General features: G+C 35.4%; 1 protein-coding gene across 3 annotated transcripts in view; it reads left to right on the top strand.

Annotated features, from left to right (window-relative positions):
* The window catches only part of PJA2 (praja ring finger ubiquitin ligase 2), a 70,661-nt gene that overhangs the window by 40,950 nt on the left and 13,183 nt on the right, over window positions 1-16,528 (top strand). For all 3 annotated transcript variants that reach the window (XM_061152126.1, XM_061152128.1, XM_061152129.1), the window contains 2 exons: window positions 6,285-6,470; window positions 11,415-11,526. In XM_061152126.1, the coding sequence (XP_061008109.1) occupies window positions 6,285-6,470; window positions 11,415-11,526 (298 nt within the window). The remainder of the gene's footprint in view (window positions 1-6,284; window positions 6,471-11,414; window positions 11,527-16,528) is intronic.

Below are 16,528 nucleotides of genomic sequence, written 5' to 3'. Positions count from 1 at the left end.
TTATAACTTTAAGGGAAGTGTCCTGAATTGTAGTTAGATGTACAGATACAGGAGTACAAACAGAAACACATTTGGAAGTCATCTAGTGCTTGCATCAGTATCCTGCAATAAAAGATCCAGAAATTTGATTTAAAAAAATAGAAGTCGGTTGGTGAGAAGGGCAGAACTAATACGCTCTACAGCAGGAGTATTTCAGTTTTGGGGAAAGATCAGAGTTGAAGTGTGTGGTTTGAGAGAAGTCTGAAAGTTAGCTTTTGACATAAGCTAAATTTGTATGGTAAAATTTTAAGGGTAGCCATTATAAGAATAAATACAGAGTATATATGTTAGAAACCTGTAGACAAGGAAAAAAGAAACTTGAGACATGAAAAACTAACATTTAAAGTCAATCCAAATAACAGTAAAGAAAGGAAGAAAAAGCATTAAAACATGGAAGAAAAATAGAGATAAAAAAAGCAGCACATAAGAAAAAGTTCTGTAATAAACATAAACTGTTTTCTCTCTGCTTGTGAAAGATAAAGCTTCAAATCAGTTAGCTTTTTTAAGTTAAATGTTGTTTACAAAACCCACACTTAAATCATTAGCATACAAAAAGATTGAAAGTTAAAGGACAGAAAATGGTATTTCAGGGAAATACTAACTAAAAGAAAATGCACTAATCATACGAGCATTAGCAAAGTAGACTTAAAGACAGAAAAGCACTGTTGGGGACGGTGAAGGTAACTACATAATAAGTCCAATTTTCCAGTAAAATGTAGCAGTTTTAAACTTGAATGTACCTAATAAAATAGACTCAAAATATATAAATCAAAATTTAATCAAACTAGAGAATATTGACAGATTTTCTGTCATATTAGAAAAATTTTAAATACCTTTCTGAATTTCTAATTTATGGATACAAAAAATTAATTGCAGATTTGAGCAACTCATTTAAACATGATTTAATGAACACTGCATGCTGTGGAATACAAAAACACAAAGAGTGAATGTGTACTATAGACTGCAAAGCACAGATTAACACATTTCAAAGAATCAATATCCTGCAGACCGTTTTCTCTGACCATAATGCAATTAATTTTATAAATAAATAATACATGTGTGTGTGTGTGTGTGTGTGTGTGTATATAAAACCCCCTTTGCATTTGAAAGTATCCATGCTTCTAAAAAAACAGTAGGACAAAGAAGAAATCATACTAGAAGTTTAAAAAGCATACAACTCAATGATAATGAAAATACCACCAGTCAAAAACTGTGGGATTATAGTGAAATTGATATTTACAGGTAAATTTATCTTTATAAATACTTATGTTAGAATAAAAACAAGCTGAAGATGGAGTAGCTATGCATTTAACTTAAAAAATAGAAAAGGAATGTTAGAATAAATAAACTAAGGTAAGGAGATAAGAATCAGAGTTAGAGAAGATAAGAACAAAAGTCAATAAAATTAGAAAACAATAATAGTAGAGAGAATCAAAGAAGCCAAAAGCTGATACTCTGAAAAAATAAGAACAAGAAGACATTCCACTTGATAGTGAACAGGAAAATAAAGATGACACAGGTGAGTGATGTGGGAAGGGGACAGAGCTGCAAAACCAGTGAAGGTCGTATGGACCAAGAAGAACACTGATCTTAGAATCAGTACATTTGAAAACTTAGAAGTTGACAAATTCCTAGAAAAATGGAATTCATCAACACTCACTACCCTAAATAATATGATAACTATTACAGATATGTAATCTGTGGTTTATAATCTTTCCATGGAGAAAATAACTGATCCAAAATGGTTTTAGAGCTGAATTCTCTTAAATTCTCTCCAAACTTTCAAAGGTCATATCACACTACTCTTCAAGAGAGTGAGAAAACAACTATTTCTCCAAGTCATTCAAATAAGGCCAGTATAACCCTAGTACCAAAAGAGTATGTTAAGAAAATTATAAGCTTATACTTTAATTCATTAAAGTATACATCAAACTCTTCAACAGAATTATTGGAAATCTGAATTTGTTAAGTGTATTTTTTTAACAGATAAAACTCAGTTACCAATTTGAGTTTATTCCAGGTATGTATAAGTAGTTTTATCTAGAATACCTATAAATGTTATCACCACATTAGCAAAATACAGGAGAAAATTCAAATGACAAATTCTGTAGATTTTTTTTTCCTGTGGGGGAAAAGAAAAAATCACTTGTAATGTTCAGCATCTCATCATGATAAAAGTTCAGAAACTAAAATCAGAACAGAATTTCCTTGCCCTCATAAAACCTATCTAAAAGAATAGAAATAATTTTCAATAAAGAAGCATTAAAAAAACTTCCCCCCTTAAGATCAGGAGTAAGACAAGTGTACCGTTTCTATGGCCATTGAGGAGGAAGTGTTAGCATGGCAGGATGGGAGAGTAATAAAAGATAACAAAGATAGAAAAGAAGAGAACCAAATTAGGAAACTGTACTTACAGTATAAAGTCTTAATGTGCAGAGTGCATAGTGAGCTAGAAATTTGTAAGCAAACTTAGTCTGGTTGTAAAATGATCAAAACCTTGAGCAGATAATTCATTGAAGACGAAATATTAACAGTGAATAAAAATATCAAAAGATGCTTAGATCATTAGTAATCAGGGAGTGTACATTAAGAATGCAAGGAGGGCCCCTCCTGGTGGTGTAGTGGTTAGGACTCTGTGCTTCTAATGCAGGGAGTGCAGGTTCAATCCCTGGTTGGGGAACTAAGATCCCACATGCTATGTGGTGCAGCCAAAAAATAAAAACGACAACAAAAAAAGGATCACAAGGAGGTGTCTTCTTTTAATTACGTGTTGTATTAGCAGTGTCAGGTGTTTTGGAGGATGTGAATCAGTTCTTACATGCTGATTGTTGAGGTGGATATTACCCAAGTACTAATTAATAAGCAAAGTTAATGTATACATACATAGAGTATTACACAGCAGTGGTAATGAATGAAGTTACATACAGAAACATAGATGAATCTTAAAGATAGAATGCTGAGTAAGAATAACCATTCCTGGGAAAATGTGTATCATACCTATTTCATAAAGTTTAAAAACAGGCAGTAGTAAATATCTTGTTTAAGTATAGAAAACATCTTTCACAAAGCAATGGAATGAACACAGCATCACCATGATGGTGCTTTGCTCTGGAGTGTCAGGCCAAGGGGGGTAGAAAAAGTGTAGAACACGAGGTGTATCTTAGTCAGTGGTGATAGTCTAGTTCCTGGCTTGGGCGATTGGTCTGTGATTGTTCAGTATAATATACTGTGTAACTAAAATAGGTTGTATATATTTTGCATTGGGGAAAAGAAAGAAATTAAAAAATAAAGGGAATTGAAGATGAGAAAACGGAGATACCCAGTTCTTTACAAAAGGGAAGAGATTCCAAGTGGATTTTGGACCTAGAAAAGGGCTGTCCTCACCCCTAAAAACCTAGAAACATGATTGTTTGCTTATAGAATGTTCAAGGAGAAAGTAACTGACTGATAATTAGAGCGAAGGTTAAGTGAGGTTCTTGAGAAGATGATCCAGAGCTCAGGAAGACGGCCTCTAGGATCAGAGAGAGACTCCTCCATTGTAGCTCGTCGGGAGGCAACAGGTGGTCCTGGGTACTTCTGACCCTGTTGTTCAGTAGTGGGGAGGTAACAGGTGGTCCTGGGTACTTCTGTTGTCCTATTCAAAAAAAATTTTTTTTTTAAGATCAAAATTCCTTTTGTTATACTATCAGGCCAACTCTGGTCCAACCACAGTGCCGCTCTTCTAGCCTGATCAGTTTTGTGGTGAATGATGAATGAACTTTATGTAACACTGTGAGAGCATGTGCCACATCACACTTATTTTCTGTTTCTGCAACTGTGTTATCATGAGTTGTGATAGACAGAAACAAATGTTTAAGCAAAATATGTAGCCAAGGATTATTTATATAGTTGAAAGAGTATTAATGACATTATCGTTCAGATTCAGAATAATTTCTTATTTTACTTTTCTTCTTTGAATTTAAAAAACTCATAAATTAATATTTCTTACACTGAATAATTTTCAACCATGTATTTGAGTTTTATGTTAGATATCTGAATTACAGCATAACAGTCATTTTGATAGCTGTATAATTTTAAAAAATGTATTTCTTGTAGGTGTACATTGAAATAACAGACATTTCCAAGGACTATTCTAGGCTTAATCTCTAAATTATTTGACTTTTAAAAGATTTTCAAGGGTTTATTATTATATTTGCAACACAGAGAGAACCTATTAAGTGTCAAGCACATGTTACAGGGAGTGAGGCTCTAATGAGTGCGCTGGGCTCAGGCGTGTCTGACTCTGGAACCCCATGGACACAAGTCCACCAGGTTCCCCTGTCCATGGGGTTCCCCAGGCAGGAACACTGCGGTGGGTTGCCATGCCCTGCTCCAGGGTAATGAGGAGAGACAGCGTTTTATGCCCTTGAGAAGTTGCCAGTCTAGGAGGAGGCAAGTGAGTCCCAGGAGAGTTAGAGGACACTGCCAGGTAGCCTCAGAGAGCTGTGAAGAGAGACTGCTGCACAGGACTTTTAGGTTGATTTGTACTTTAAAATTGTTTGAGGCTTAATTTTACTGGAACTAAATTATGCACAAGAAAGCATCTACTAAAAAAAAAAAAGAAAAGAAAGCGTCTACTGTCTTTATGTATTAGACATTAAAAATTTAACAAAATAAGCATATTTTGGTATGCTCATTTCTCTCGTTTTATTAGACTAAATCGTATAAACATGTTATTCTGATGTGTACTTGAGCAAAAATTAAACATTTATGGATTTAGGTGTAGAAGGAGATAGTTTCTTTGTATTGAAAATGGGTTGATTCTTGTATGTGGGCATTGTCTACATCTCTTTCATAAATGTTTTTATTCCTAAAGTTAAATTTACACATTAGAATGAATAGAGTTTTAATTAGCTGTTCTTCAAGTTGAGATACAAATAATGTTGTATAACATTATTTCTCATCTTAAACCCAAACTAAAATGAAACTTTGCTGAGACTATCTTATTTAATCTCCTTTTGGTATACTAAAAGATATATTTTTTTGTCAAATGAGTAAGAAAATTCTACTAGTATAATTGTCTTATTTGTAAATTTGAAAGTAGCTTTTGTTCAGTGTTTGCAGCCTTGAAATGCCATTTTTTCTTATGTACTATAATTATTAATTTTTCTCAGTTTGGTCTTCGTGTCCAAGTTTTTGGTATTTTGACTTTTCCATGAGCATTTTCTTTATTGTGTATGTTGTGAAGTTTAGCAATCAATTTATCTTTGGCTTCAAAATTTTGTATCATGTTTAGAACAACACAGATTTTTGTGAAAATTTCTCTTGTGGTCCTTCTAGTACTTGATTTTTTAGAGGTATTGAAGGCAGACATGCATTTTTATAAAACAGATCTGGAATTTATTTAAGGCTAAATAATGACATCAAAATGTAATGTCCCTTCCTCCCCCCATGTGGATACCCAGTTATCTCAGTGTCATTTATCAAGTGGTCTTTTCCCCTGTTGTTTTGAAATACTTTCATTTTTCTTATTTTCTTTATCTGTGTCATTGATTTGTCTATCCCTGTTTCTGTTAGCTTATTTTCTAGTGGAAGAATGAGTAACAGTAAACATGAAAATGATAAGTAAAAGGAAGGTCTATAAGGAAAATAAGCAGAATGCTATATCAGCAGTGACTGGTGAGCTGCTTAAAATGAGTGGTCAAGACAGGCTTCCCTTAAAGAAGTGACATTTCCTCTGATCTGAGAACCAGGCAGGGGAGTGGCAGTGTGTAAATCTGGTGACAGTGCATTTCAAAGGTGGAGGGAGTGTCTGCAAGGTGGGCTGATCTCCAGGTGCTCCAGGGGGAGAGAGAACAGCAGGAGAGTAATGGGGGGGGGGGGGGGGGCGGGGCACGGGGCTGCGGTTATTGTAACTGAGGGAAACTACTCAAGATTGGGACCTAATGATTCAGATTACCTAGGGTGAGTTTTTCTTAATTTTCTCCTGCAAAAAGAAAATAGAGTATAGATAATATGTATCAAATAAAAATATTCTTAGGTAATTAGGAGCTATTTCTTTATACATATGACCCAATAACAAATTTGCTTCCCTTTAAAATAATTTTACATCTAAAGAAGGCAGATTTTTTAGAATCATGTAAGTACCAAGAATTTAGAATTCAAATAAAGTATCTACTTGCACTAAAGAGAGCTCTTTAAAGAAAAAATTTATGATGTATTTTAAAATAATAATACTTTTTCTTCCATGAAAATGTTTGTATTAGGGAACAAACATCCTTGGAAGAGGGAGAAATTCCTTGGTTACAGTACAATGAAGTCAATGAAAGCAGCAGTGATGAAGGGAATGAGCCCGCTAACGAATTTGCACAGCCAGAAGCTTTCATGTTGGATGGTAACAATAACCTTGAGGATGACTCCAGTGTGAGTGAAGACTTGGATGTGGACTGGAGGTATGTAGCACAGTGTGCTTACCATGCTCACTGATCACTGAGTAGAATTTGTTCACGAGTCTAAATTATGAGAACTGGATCTCTGACACCTAAGAAATATTTCCATTTTTCTCATCTTCCTCTCCTTCCAAGCTCACTTCAGACACTGCTTCCTACATGAACTCTAGTCATTGACCTATTCCTTCTTTGACCATTAACTCTACGGATGCTTGCCTTACATCCTAGTTATTTACATACTTGTTTCAGGTTTATGACTTTTAAATTTGGTGTTAAAAATTTTTTATGACAAATATATATTTGTGTGTCCTGATCCCCTTAATATAGCACTTGATATAATCCTGTAAAAAATAAAAGTCCATGATGAATACTACTTGAAGAATTTCAAAACCTGTGATTGAATCAGAATCAAGACTGTAGTTTTCCTTCTGTATTTGCAAAATACGGAAAATACAATTGTACCTTCCCAGAGATGTTGAATGAATTAAATTTACTTCATGCTGCAAAGAATAGTGAGCTTCAAATAAAAGTAACATACACATTAAATGGATTATAGAATTGTTAACTGTTTGTGATAGAATGAATGCTCAGAATTTATCTGTTTTGGTTTATAAACTTAAGACTTTTTTTTTTCCCAAGTGTTCAGAGCCCTCTGAAATAATTACTCAGATGTAGAGAGAATGTTTGTTCCAGCTACCCCGTTTTTGTTACTTTTTCTGGAAAAAATTATGGCTTGATGCTACCCTTATTTTCATCTTTGCACAGATATATTTTTAAGAATTTGTCTTGTTTTTCTAGTTAAAATTCCATTACAGAAAATTTAGAAAAATAAAGGTAAGAAAAACTCATTCAGACCCCTGATAATATATTTTTAGGGCCTTCTTTGTGGCTTCAGTTTCTCTTTCTGAATGTTTTTCTTTGTACTTCTCTAAATTGTTCCAGACACAAAACTCGGTGTCTCCATGATTCTCCTTGCTGATCTTTCTCCCTCCCCAGGGGAAGAATCAGAGCAGACCGTAGTGACCCTGCTACAGAAGCAGAAGTGGGGCTTCCTCACAGCCACACAGTTAGCTTGTAACTCATCCTAAAGACTCTCTTCTGAGGCCTGTGTCCTGTCTCCCCAAGCATAATGGAGTCAGTGACCTGATCTAGTCCTCGTCCGTGACCTTGAGCACCCCCTGGTTTCTTCCCTCCTTCATTCTGCCCACTCCCCTGTCACTGAGCTTGTTCATCCTGCCGTCTTTCCTGATGACATCACGCACAGCCATCTCTGACAGTGCTCAGCAGGGTTGTCTGTTCAGCATCATCTCTGCATATTGGGAGACACCGGTTTCATAGGAGAAACACTGTATAAATGCTCCATCCTACAGAGGCACTAACATTTACTTGATGATTTCCTTGTTGAATAGTGCAGTAAATTTGTCACCCGTAAAACGTGGTCTGTACATCAGGTTGTTTCCTTAGGACAGGTTAATAAGAGGTGATATTACTAACGTGATTTTTTTTTTAAGATCTTGATATATATATTTCTAAATAACCTTCAAAAAAGGTTTCCCATAAAAATTTGAAGAAATGATTGAGGTCTTTATTGAATGAATTTTAACTTAAGTTTGAAAGGTTCTAATTCACTGATGATTGTTCTGGATATGGCTGTTGTGTTAAGATTGTAAAGACATTACTGATTGCTCCCCAAGTTATGAAGCTTCAAAGTAGTTTTTTTTTTTTTTAATATGGAAAATGATTTAGCATTGATTTTTAAGACAAAATTTTTGAAGTTATTGTTCTGAATTTTGTCTAAATATGGCAACACCTCATTATTTGCTTTGGTGGTATTCTGTTTGATTTATGTGGTAGTAGGTAAATATTGATAAGGTAAAAATATGGTTTGATTTTCACATTAAAGTAGCATGTCATTTTGGTATCTTAAAGGAATAGCCATGGTGAACAGCAGCAATTCTTATGTAACTCCAAAATTCAATGCTTTTTTTTTTTTTTCAGTTTTGCCTCTGCATAGAAAAAAAAAAAAAATGAAAGCCTTTTGGTTTTTTATTTTAAATGCTTAAAGGAAAATAGAAAAAAATCATCTATCAAAAGTTTGCTTGTTTGTTTGTTTTCATTAACTCACAGAAATAACCAGAGACTATTTCATGGATTTGTGTGGCAGGAGTTGATGTGGAGAAAACATAGATTTTAGATTTAGACACATCCCAAATGTACCATCTATTTATTCTTTGATAACAATTTAAGCTTTCTCTTGGTTAGAAATTGGGTTGCAATTATTATTTTTTAATAATCAACCTAATAAGAAGTTGAGGCATAATAATTGACCTAATTAGATTGTGAGAAATTAATTCTTTATGGCTATAATCATGGTTTAAGAGTAGAATTTTTAAAACTCTTGAAATTATTTCAGAGTTACAGAAAAATGGCAAACAACAGTACAGAAAATTCCCATATACCTTTCACTAAGATTCTGTAAATAATAACATTTGCCACATTCATGTTGCCATTCTTTGCTTTATTTATATTTTTTTTCTGATGCATTTAGTAAGTTACAAACATGATTGCCTCTTTACTTATAAATCACCTAGAATGAATTTCATTAAAACGGGAACATTTTCTTATACAGTAAAATTGTAAAAATCAGAAAATCAACACTGATACAAGTATTATTCTAATCTACAGAACTATTCAAATATCTATAATTGCCCCACTAATGCCATTTGAGAAATTTTTTTCTGATGCAGTCCAAGGTATGTTAGTTAACATGTTTTCTTTAGTTTCTTTTAATCTGAAACATTTCCTCAGTCTTTTTTTATGAATTTGGTATTTTTAAAAGTGCAGGCCGTTTATTTTGTAGAATGACTCTTAGGTTAATTCTGTCTGATGACATAGTTAGATTTGAGTTGTACGATGTTAGCAGGCATACCATAGAAGCAGTGTTCTGTTCTCTGTCTGATGACATAGTTAGATTTGAGTTACACATTGCTAGCAGGCACACCATAGAAGCAGTGTTCTGTTCTCAGTGCATTTCAGAAGGCACGTGGTGTTGGATTGTCCCAGGATGATATTAATTCTGATCACTTGGTAAAGGTACTGTCTCTCAGATCTCATCACTGTATGGTTGCCATTTTTACCTTTATAATTAAATAAGCATCCGGTGGGAAGATAACCTGTTTCCTCTCAAACTACTGGTTCTAGTGTCCTTGGTGGTTCTTACTGAGACAGTTATTACCATGGTGTTTACCAAGTGAACAATACTGGAATGTTTAATGTTCGCTGATCATTTCCTCGGTTACCAGATTACAACCAAATTATGCTCTGAGTGTCTAGATTTGTTTAGCTTAGACCCGAAAAGAATTACTAGGGGATAGTTGACTCTCATCACTTGAAAGAGGAAAGTTTGTGTTGCTTCAGCAGGCAGAACTAGAGCACTTAATTCAAACTTCTAATGAGGGTTCTCCTATTCCACATGCACCTGCTTAGAAAGCAGTATGTTTCCTGCATGGAGGAAGTGGTTCTGCTGTTTCTTGAATGCCTCATCTGGTGCCATCTCTGTGCACAGCACCTGTGTGCATTTACTCATTTAATTTGTTTTATAGATAAACAGTAACAACCAAATAAAAATTTCATACTGTTTAACAATAGTTCAGTTAACTGTGACATTAAATTCCTATCTGTCTGACTCCTACATTCTTCCTCTCTGCCCTGTATCTCACTGATAGATGAAGGAGTTAATATTGCAAAGGAGGTTGGATTTGGTAATCTTAAGTTTTAATTCTAATTCTAAAATCTGTGATTGTATGAAAATGCCTATTCCTTTTGTACCGTATGATGTCTGCTGATTTCTAGATACTACTAAGCTTTAATATATTCTTCGCAGAAATAATTTCGAGCTCTGGGCAGTAGATTTGTAATTTTAATGGAGGCACAGAGGCACATCATAACTATTTTGAGCTAGCATAAGTAACTGGGTGTTACTGACTGTGATACTCAGTTTCTGATAGGAATGCGAAGGTCAACAGAAGCTTGTCTTTAACTAGACAAAATAAACCCAGTTTTGGAGATGTTGAATTCGAGGTAGTAGGAGTTCATTGAGGTAAAGTGCCCCACAGAAAACTAAAAATATACGTCAAGAACTCAAGAGAGAGTTTGGAAATTAGGTAGAGGCTTAGGAATTATCTGCAGAAAGGATAATTGAAGGGATGGAATTCCAACGGAACAAGATTTAGAAAGATGACTGAGGATATCTTATATTTTCTGAATCTTGGAGTATTTAGTATTTCCAAGACTGGAGGAAAGGGAGGAATCTGTGTATATATTAAGGTGGAGGGGAGAAGATGAGAACCAGATTAAGACATAATATTGTCTTCAAGTGGCTTACAACCCTTCAGAGTAATAGAAGTGAGCAGTTAGGAGCTCAGATCTTTTTCAAACTGAATGGTAAGGGAGAAACCCTAGTCCTTAGAAAAATAAAAGATAAATTAATGAGAAAAACTTGAGAAAAAAAAGTATTCTTAAGCCCAGAGTGATTAAGCAGTACAAGGTAAGAGAAGAAAAAGGCTTTGAACAATGATAGAATTAAAATAGATGGAGTAATTCTTATCATGTTCTCACCAAAATTTAAATTGGAAACCAAACTAAAGGGAGAAGACATGGGAAAGAATTAGTAGAGAAAAAGTATTACCTTTATCCCAGCCATACACAGTTCCCAGAACTAGAACTAGAAACAGGAGAGAATTTTCTTAAAACTTTGTGCAGTGAGTGTGGCAGCCTGTTAGGGATGGGAATGGTATCTTAACTCCTTACACCTAGCATTTAACTTTCTGTTGGGTTCTTCTTAAGGTTTTCTGCTTGTGTGTTTATTGGCTTGTCAGTATGCTAGTATATGATTATGTCTTCACTATAAAGGTTTCCCAAATCACAGTTGTACTTTTTTTCCCCCAGCTTGTTTGACGGCTTCGCAGATGGACTCGGAGTTGCTGAAGCTATTTCTTACGTGGATCCTCAGTTCCTCACTTACATGGCGCTGGAAGAGCGCCTAGCCCAGGCTATGGAGGTATTTTAGTGCTCTGGTACCCATATGTGGTTGGTGGGATGCACAGGGATAAAATTAAAGATTTTTCTAAACTGCTTTTAAGAAAAGGTGAATAATTTTCTTGCCAATATAATAACAATTACCGAGTGGTGGTTCAGTGTGTGTATATAAATTATACTTGGCATCCTGCCCATTTGCCTAAAATTACAGTATTCTCCAGTATCTACTGCAGAATACAGTATTTGTTTACATTTAGGAAATACACTTCTTCTATTGAATTATACAGGTCTATGAATCTGAAGTTTTTTACACACGTACACACAAGTATATTTGTTAAATGAAATTAAAGATATCTAAAGATATATTTCAAATTACTTCCCTTTTTTGGTTCGTATGGCTTCTGAATCTATCTAGCTGCTTAATGCAGTTGGAAAATTTACTCCCCCTCATCCCCACACACGTACACAGGTTCATAAACATGGCACATTTGGTGCCTATTTGTCTTGCCTTCTTTGCTTTGTTTGACCAAAACACGAATAGCTTCTTCAAAATTGTATGTGCCTGTGATCCAAAGCCCAAGCTTTTTCATGTTTGGGGACTGGCATTGCCCCAGTGAATGTCATTGTTAAGAAGTCTTTTAATCAGTCTCCATAGTGATTTCCAGTGGAAGAATAGTAATAACATGAATGAGTCAAAAGTAAAAGAACAAAAAGTTCCTGAGAGAACTTTCAGGAACACTGTAATGGTATCTTGAAATCTCATGAGATTAGATTTGTAAAGTAGGTAACAGAAAGAGACAGACCTGTTTACCTACACATAGGCACGCCCACATGCATGTGTACACACACAAGTTACCTCTCGTGTACTGCTTTGGTGCCACTGAGGCGTGTGTAATCTCCCATGGAGATCATTGCTCTTAGTTACTCTTTGTATTGTTTGTTTTTCTCAAAGTGATCATAGCAGAAATATTATGTATGATGGTAGTCATTTTGAAATGTATAAAAATACCCAATCACTATGTTGGTAGTGTACTAATGAACTAATACACTGTTGTAGGTCAATTATATATTGAAAACAAGCAAACTCAGGAAAAGAGATGAGGTTTGTGGTTACTAGAGGCAAGGGGTTGTGGGGAAGAGGGAATTGGATGAAGGCAGTCAGAAGCATAGACTCCCAGTTACATGGTGAATGACTGCTGGAGATGTGATGTACAACATGGTAAATATAGGTAACACTGCTGTATGTTAACATTATATGTGAAAATTGTTAAGAGGGTAAATCTTATGATTTCTCATTACAAGGAAATAATTTTTTTCTGTTTCTTTTAATTTTTCATCTATTGAGATGATGGGTGTTGACTAGACTTCTTGGGATAATGGTTTCATAATGTAATCTATGTCAAATCATCATGCTATATGCATCAAATTTACATGGTACTGTATATCAATTATATTGCAGTAAAACTTGGAGGGGGGGGAAATACTATATACTAGAAGAAAAGTTAGAACATCATGAGACAGAATTATATATTCTTAGAACTTTTCCCAGGTTATATAACTTGCCATGCCAAATGCTGACATGAAAACAGTGGCACAGCATGATAACTTGCATCAGAAATAGAATATATAAAGATTAAAGATTACTGACTTCTTGAGTTACACAAATTTTAAGTGACCACATGGAATACATCAGTATTAGAGTCTGGTTTTGCAGTGCTTAGATAGTTTTTTTCCCATTATGCTAGTGGTTTATGATCTCCTGCAATGTGGTAATATCTTTAGAAAGAAGTTTTGAAAATTAAAAACTTTATTACTTGTTATTGATGAGAAATGTGACGTTTGGCATCTTGGAAGAAGAGCCAGAGAGGCTTGTCGTGAGGGTCATGCTGAGTAAAGGCACTAGCCGCGCGGCAAAGACAGGAGGCAGGAACGAGCATCGCACGTCCAGGGAGCTTAGACTCTCACTGCCACCCTCTGCTCTCAGGGGGCCCCCGTGGCTGTGTGCATTCAGTCGTTCTTACCTATCTGTGTTTCAGGTTAGCGGCGTTAAATGTCTCCCTTCCTCACAGCATAACCGCGTCTTCAGATTTAGTGCTCAGCTTTATTTTATTTGGATTTCACTGAGACATGTTTCACTCCTAGAGAACCAGTACAGTTCCTTCTTCCTGTCAGCCTCTAGAAATCTTTATTTGTCTAAGTCTAGCGTATACTTATTTAATCATTTTGAAAAATGAACTGAAATAATTTATAATTTAGGATTTTTCCTTTTAGATTTAACACTAACATTTTGTAAATAAGTGAAAAACAAGTGTGAATAATAAGACAAACTGAGCACTTTGTTTTTGTTTTCTTAGCAACACTATCTCTCTTTGGCAGTGGTTGTTTTCATTTCTGTTATTTTTCCAACACTAGACTAACCTTTCTTTTTGCGTAGTAGCTATTGGTTAATATATTGGCAATGAACATTTTCCTCATATCTTTCTCAGATTTGAGTGAGAAATAGGGCAAAATACTTAAGATTTTTAACTGTTTGAAACAGTGGTATTAAAACTTTTTACTCAGTCTCCCCAAAATTTAAGTATTCCTTTGTACACCTTGACAGTGACATCTCAAGACTTTTAGCATAAAACCTAAGTAATATTATTTAACCTATTATACCAGTTTGCAGTAAAAATATCTTCAGGAATTTAAATGTAAAAAAAACTGGTGTAGATTGAGTTAAAGTTGTTTGTGGTATCTACTGATCAAGAACAAACTTATATACAAATTTTATATATAATTACTTAAACATAAAGTAAACTTTCATTAGAAATGCATCTCTTAATGACATGGAGGCTTTTTTTATCCTTCCTGATTGAGTGAATTTTACTTATTTATAGAATGAGACATAAGTCAGCATGAACTTTATTTCTACTTTTCATCTTTATGAATGAAGGTTGAGAAACCTTATTCAGATAAATCAGTTGGTAGGGATGGACGGAATTTATCATAGCATTGTCACTGAATTCTTCTGAGGTATTTGCCAAAATCCCCAAAACTTGTTGAGAGCCTCCTTCAGTTTTTTTTTGAAAGTGGAAAATTGGAAGTCATCCACAAAGATTTGTTTTTCAGTCATTATAGTTCAGTTTGACACCACTATTTCAGATTGCCCCTCTGAATGGGAAAGAAGTATGCTTTTATTTATAAAGTGGAAAAAAAGGTGAGTATAAAAAAGGAAAGTGGAGTAGGAGAGCCAGCATGATACTGTGATTGGAGGTGCATTGTTAGGCAGATTCCTTTGAAGAAAGATTTCATAAGAAAGTTAATTGAAATTTGGTCTCTTAAGACTCTCCATACCCATAAGGCCTGAGGAAAATCTTTACAGTTTTACAGAGCACTTATATACACTGGGGTGTAGGCCTTAGAAAGATAGTAAATGAGATAAACACATAGACTTCTGAGTTAGAGCGATTCTTTTAGGCAGTGTAACCTTGGATAGTTGACTTAACCTCTTTAAGTTGTAGGTCCTCATCTACAAAATGGGAATAACAAAGTTTTGAATGTAGCAAAATACCTGGTGCTGTCACAAGCTCTCAGTAAATGGCTATATTCAAAAATGCCTTCAAATTATCAGTCAGCCAAGTGGTAATCATCCAACAAATCTGGAATTAGTGGTCATTCAAAGTCCATAATAAATCATTTGGTATGTCTTCATTCTTTAAAAACTAAATTATTTTATTCTTTAGAAACTAGATTCTGTGCTAACAAAGGATTGTGCTGCTTTAAGGCTGTTTAGGCCATCCAGCTGTCTTTCTGACACTTGGACTAACGTTTGAATATATATTGTACTAGGTGTAGACAGATTTTTATGGATTTTCATAGCAGTGGCTATAAAGTGGTCTTTCTTGCCCTTGTTGCTTATAAGTGACCCCAGATCATCTTAAATATATGTAAGTGCCAAGACAATAAATTATTTTTACATATATTGAAATTTACAGATGAGTTCTTGGAGAGTTTACCTTGAGAAGTACATAGGGAATTGAAGGACATTCATGATTGCAGCTGTAGTTATTCATGAGAAAGAAGAGACAAGTAACAGCCTCTTACTTTCCATTTCCCTATCTCTTTATGGGAAAGTTTTAATATAAAGAGAACTCATCTGTGCTACACATAAACAAAAAGAAGGGATACTATTTATAGGAAGATCCATTTGGGGAGGTTATTCCAGGTTAACTATGCTTTAATACATGTTTGTGTCAACGGGTTAATTATTCCTCTGATGACTGCATATTTGTAGTACTAATAAATACCTGAGATTTCAATATACGTAAAAATCACTATAAAAAGGGATTATAATGAAAGGGGAGTGTTTAGTAACAAAGATCGTTCTAAAGAATATAGAAAAAGCACACACCAGGAGCAGCCAGCACCCGGGACCACCCACGGAAGAGCTCGCACTTTGCTCGGTGTCTGGGGTCCACACCTTGGTGGGGACGGTGCAGCCGTGGCTCAGTGAATAGCAGAGAAGTCACCGTGGTCCTTGGCTGGCAGAACTCGGGGAGGATCAGCCCTGGAGGGTGATGTCTGCCTAGAACGCTCTGTCCGTAGTGGGGGCTGAGGAAGCCTACTGGCCGCATGCCCTGCAAGAGCTGGGTGCAAGAGAAGCTGTGTTCGCTGCAGGAATCTGCTGCTGGAGAAGGCTGTTGGTGCCCCAGAAGCTGGTCAGGCTTCTCACGAGGATCCGGAGCCAAGGCCTTTCCCTGTTCCGCCGGCTCGTCGGCATCCTCATGATAGCTGTCAGGAGGGAAAGTATGTAAACAGCCCAGACCCATCCTCACAGAGCTCGTAGAAGTAGTGAATCTAGACCCGAGAAATGATAGTTGGTCATAGGAGCAGTCCATGTATCTTTGACTGCTTGGACTGTGTATACCCCTTTCAACAAACATTTGAACTCCCATCCAATACACAACAGTTATGTTTCTGTCTAACAGGATGCAACAGAAGTTTTCACTCTTTCCCCTGATGAGCGGATGAAGAGCCCCAAG

The sequence above is a fragment of the Dama dama genome, chromosome 9 (assembly GCF_033118175.1).
Source record: "Dama dama isolate Ldn47 chromosome 9, ASM3311817v1, whole genome shotgun sequence".
In the NCBI taxonomy this organism is placed as follows: domain Eukaryota; kingdom Metazoa; phylum Chordata; class Mammalia; order Artiodactyla; family Cervidae; genus Dama; species Dama dama.
The sequence above is the reverse complement of the archived record's forward strand: the minus strand, read 5'-3'. Positions and strand labels throughout refer to the sequence as shown.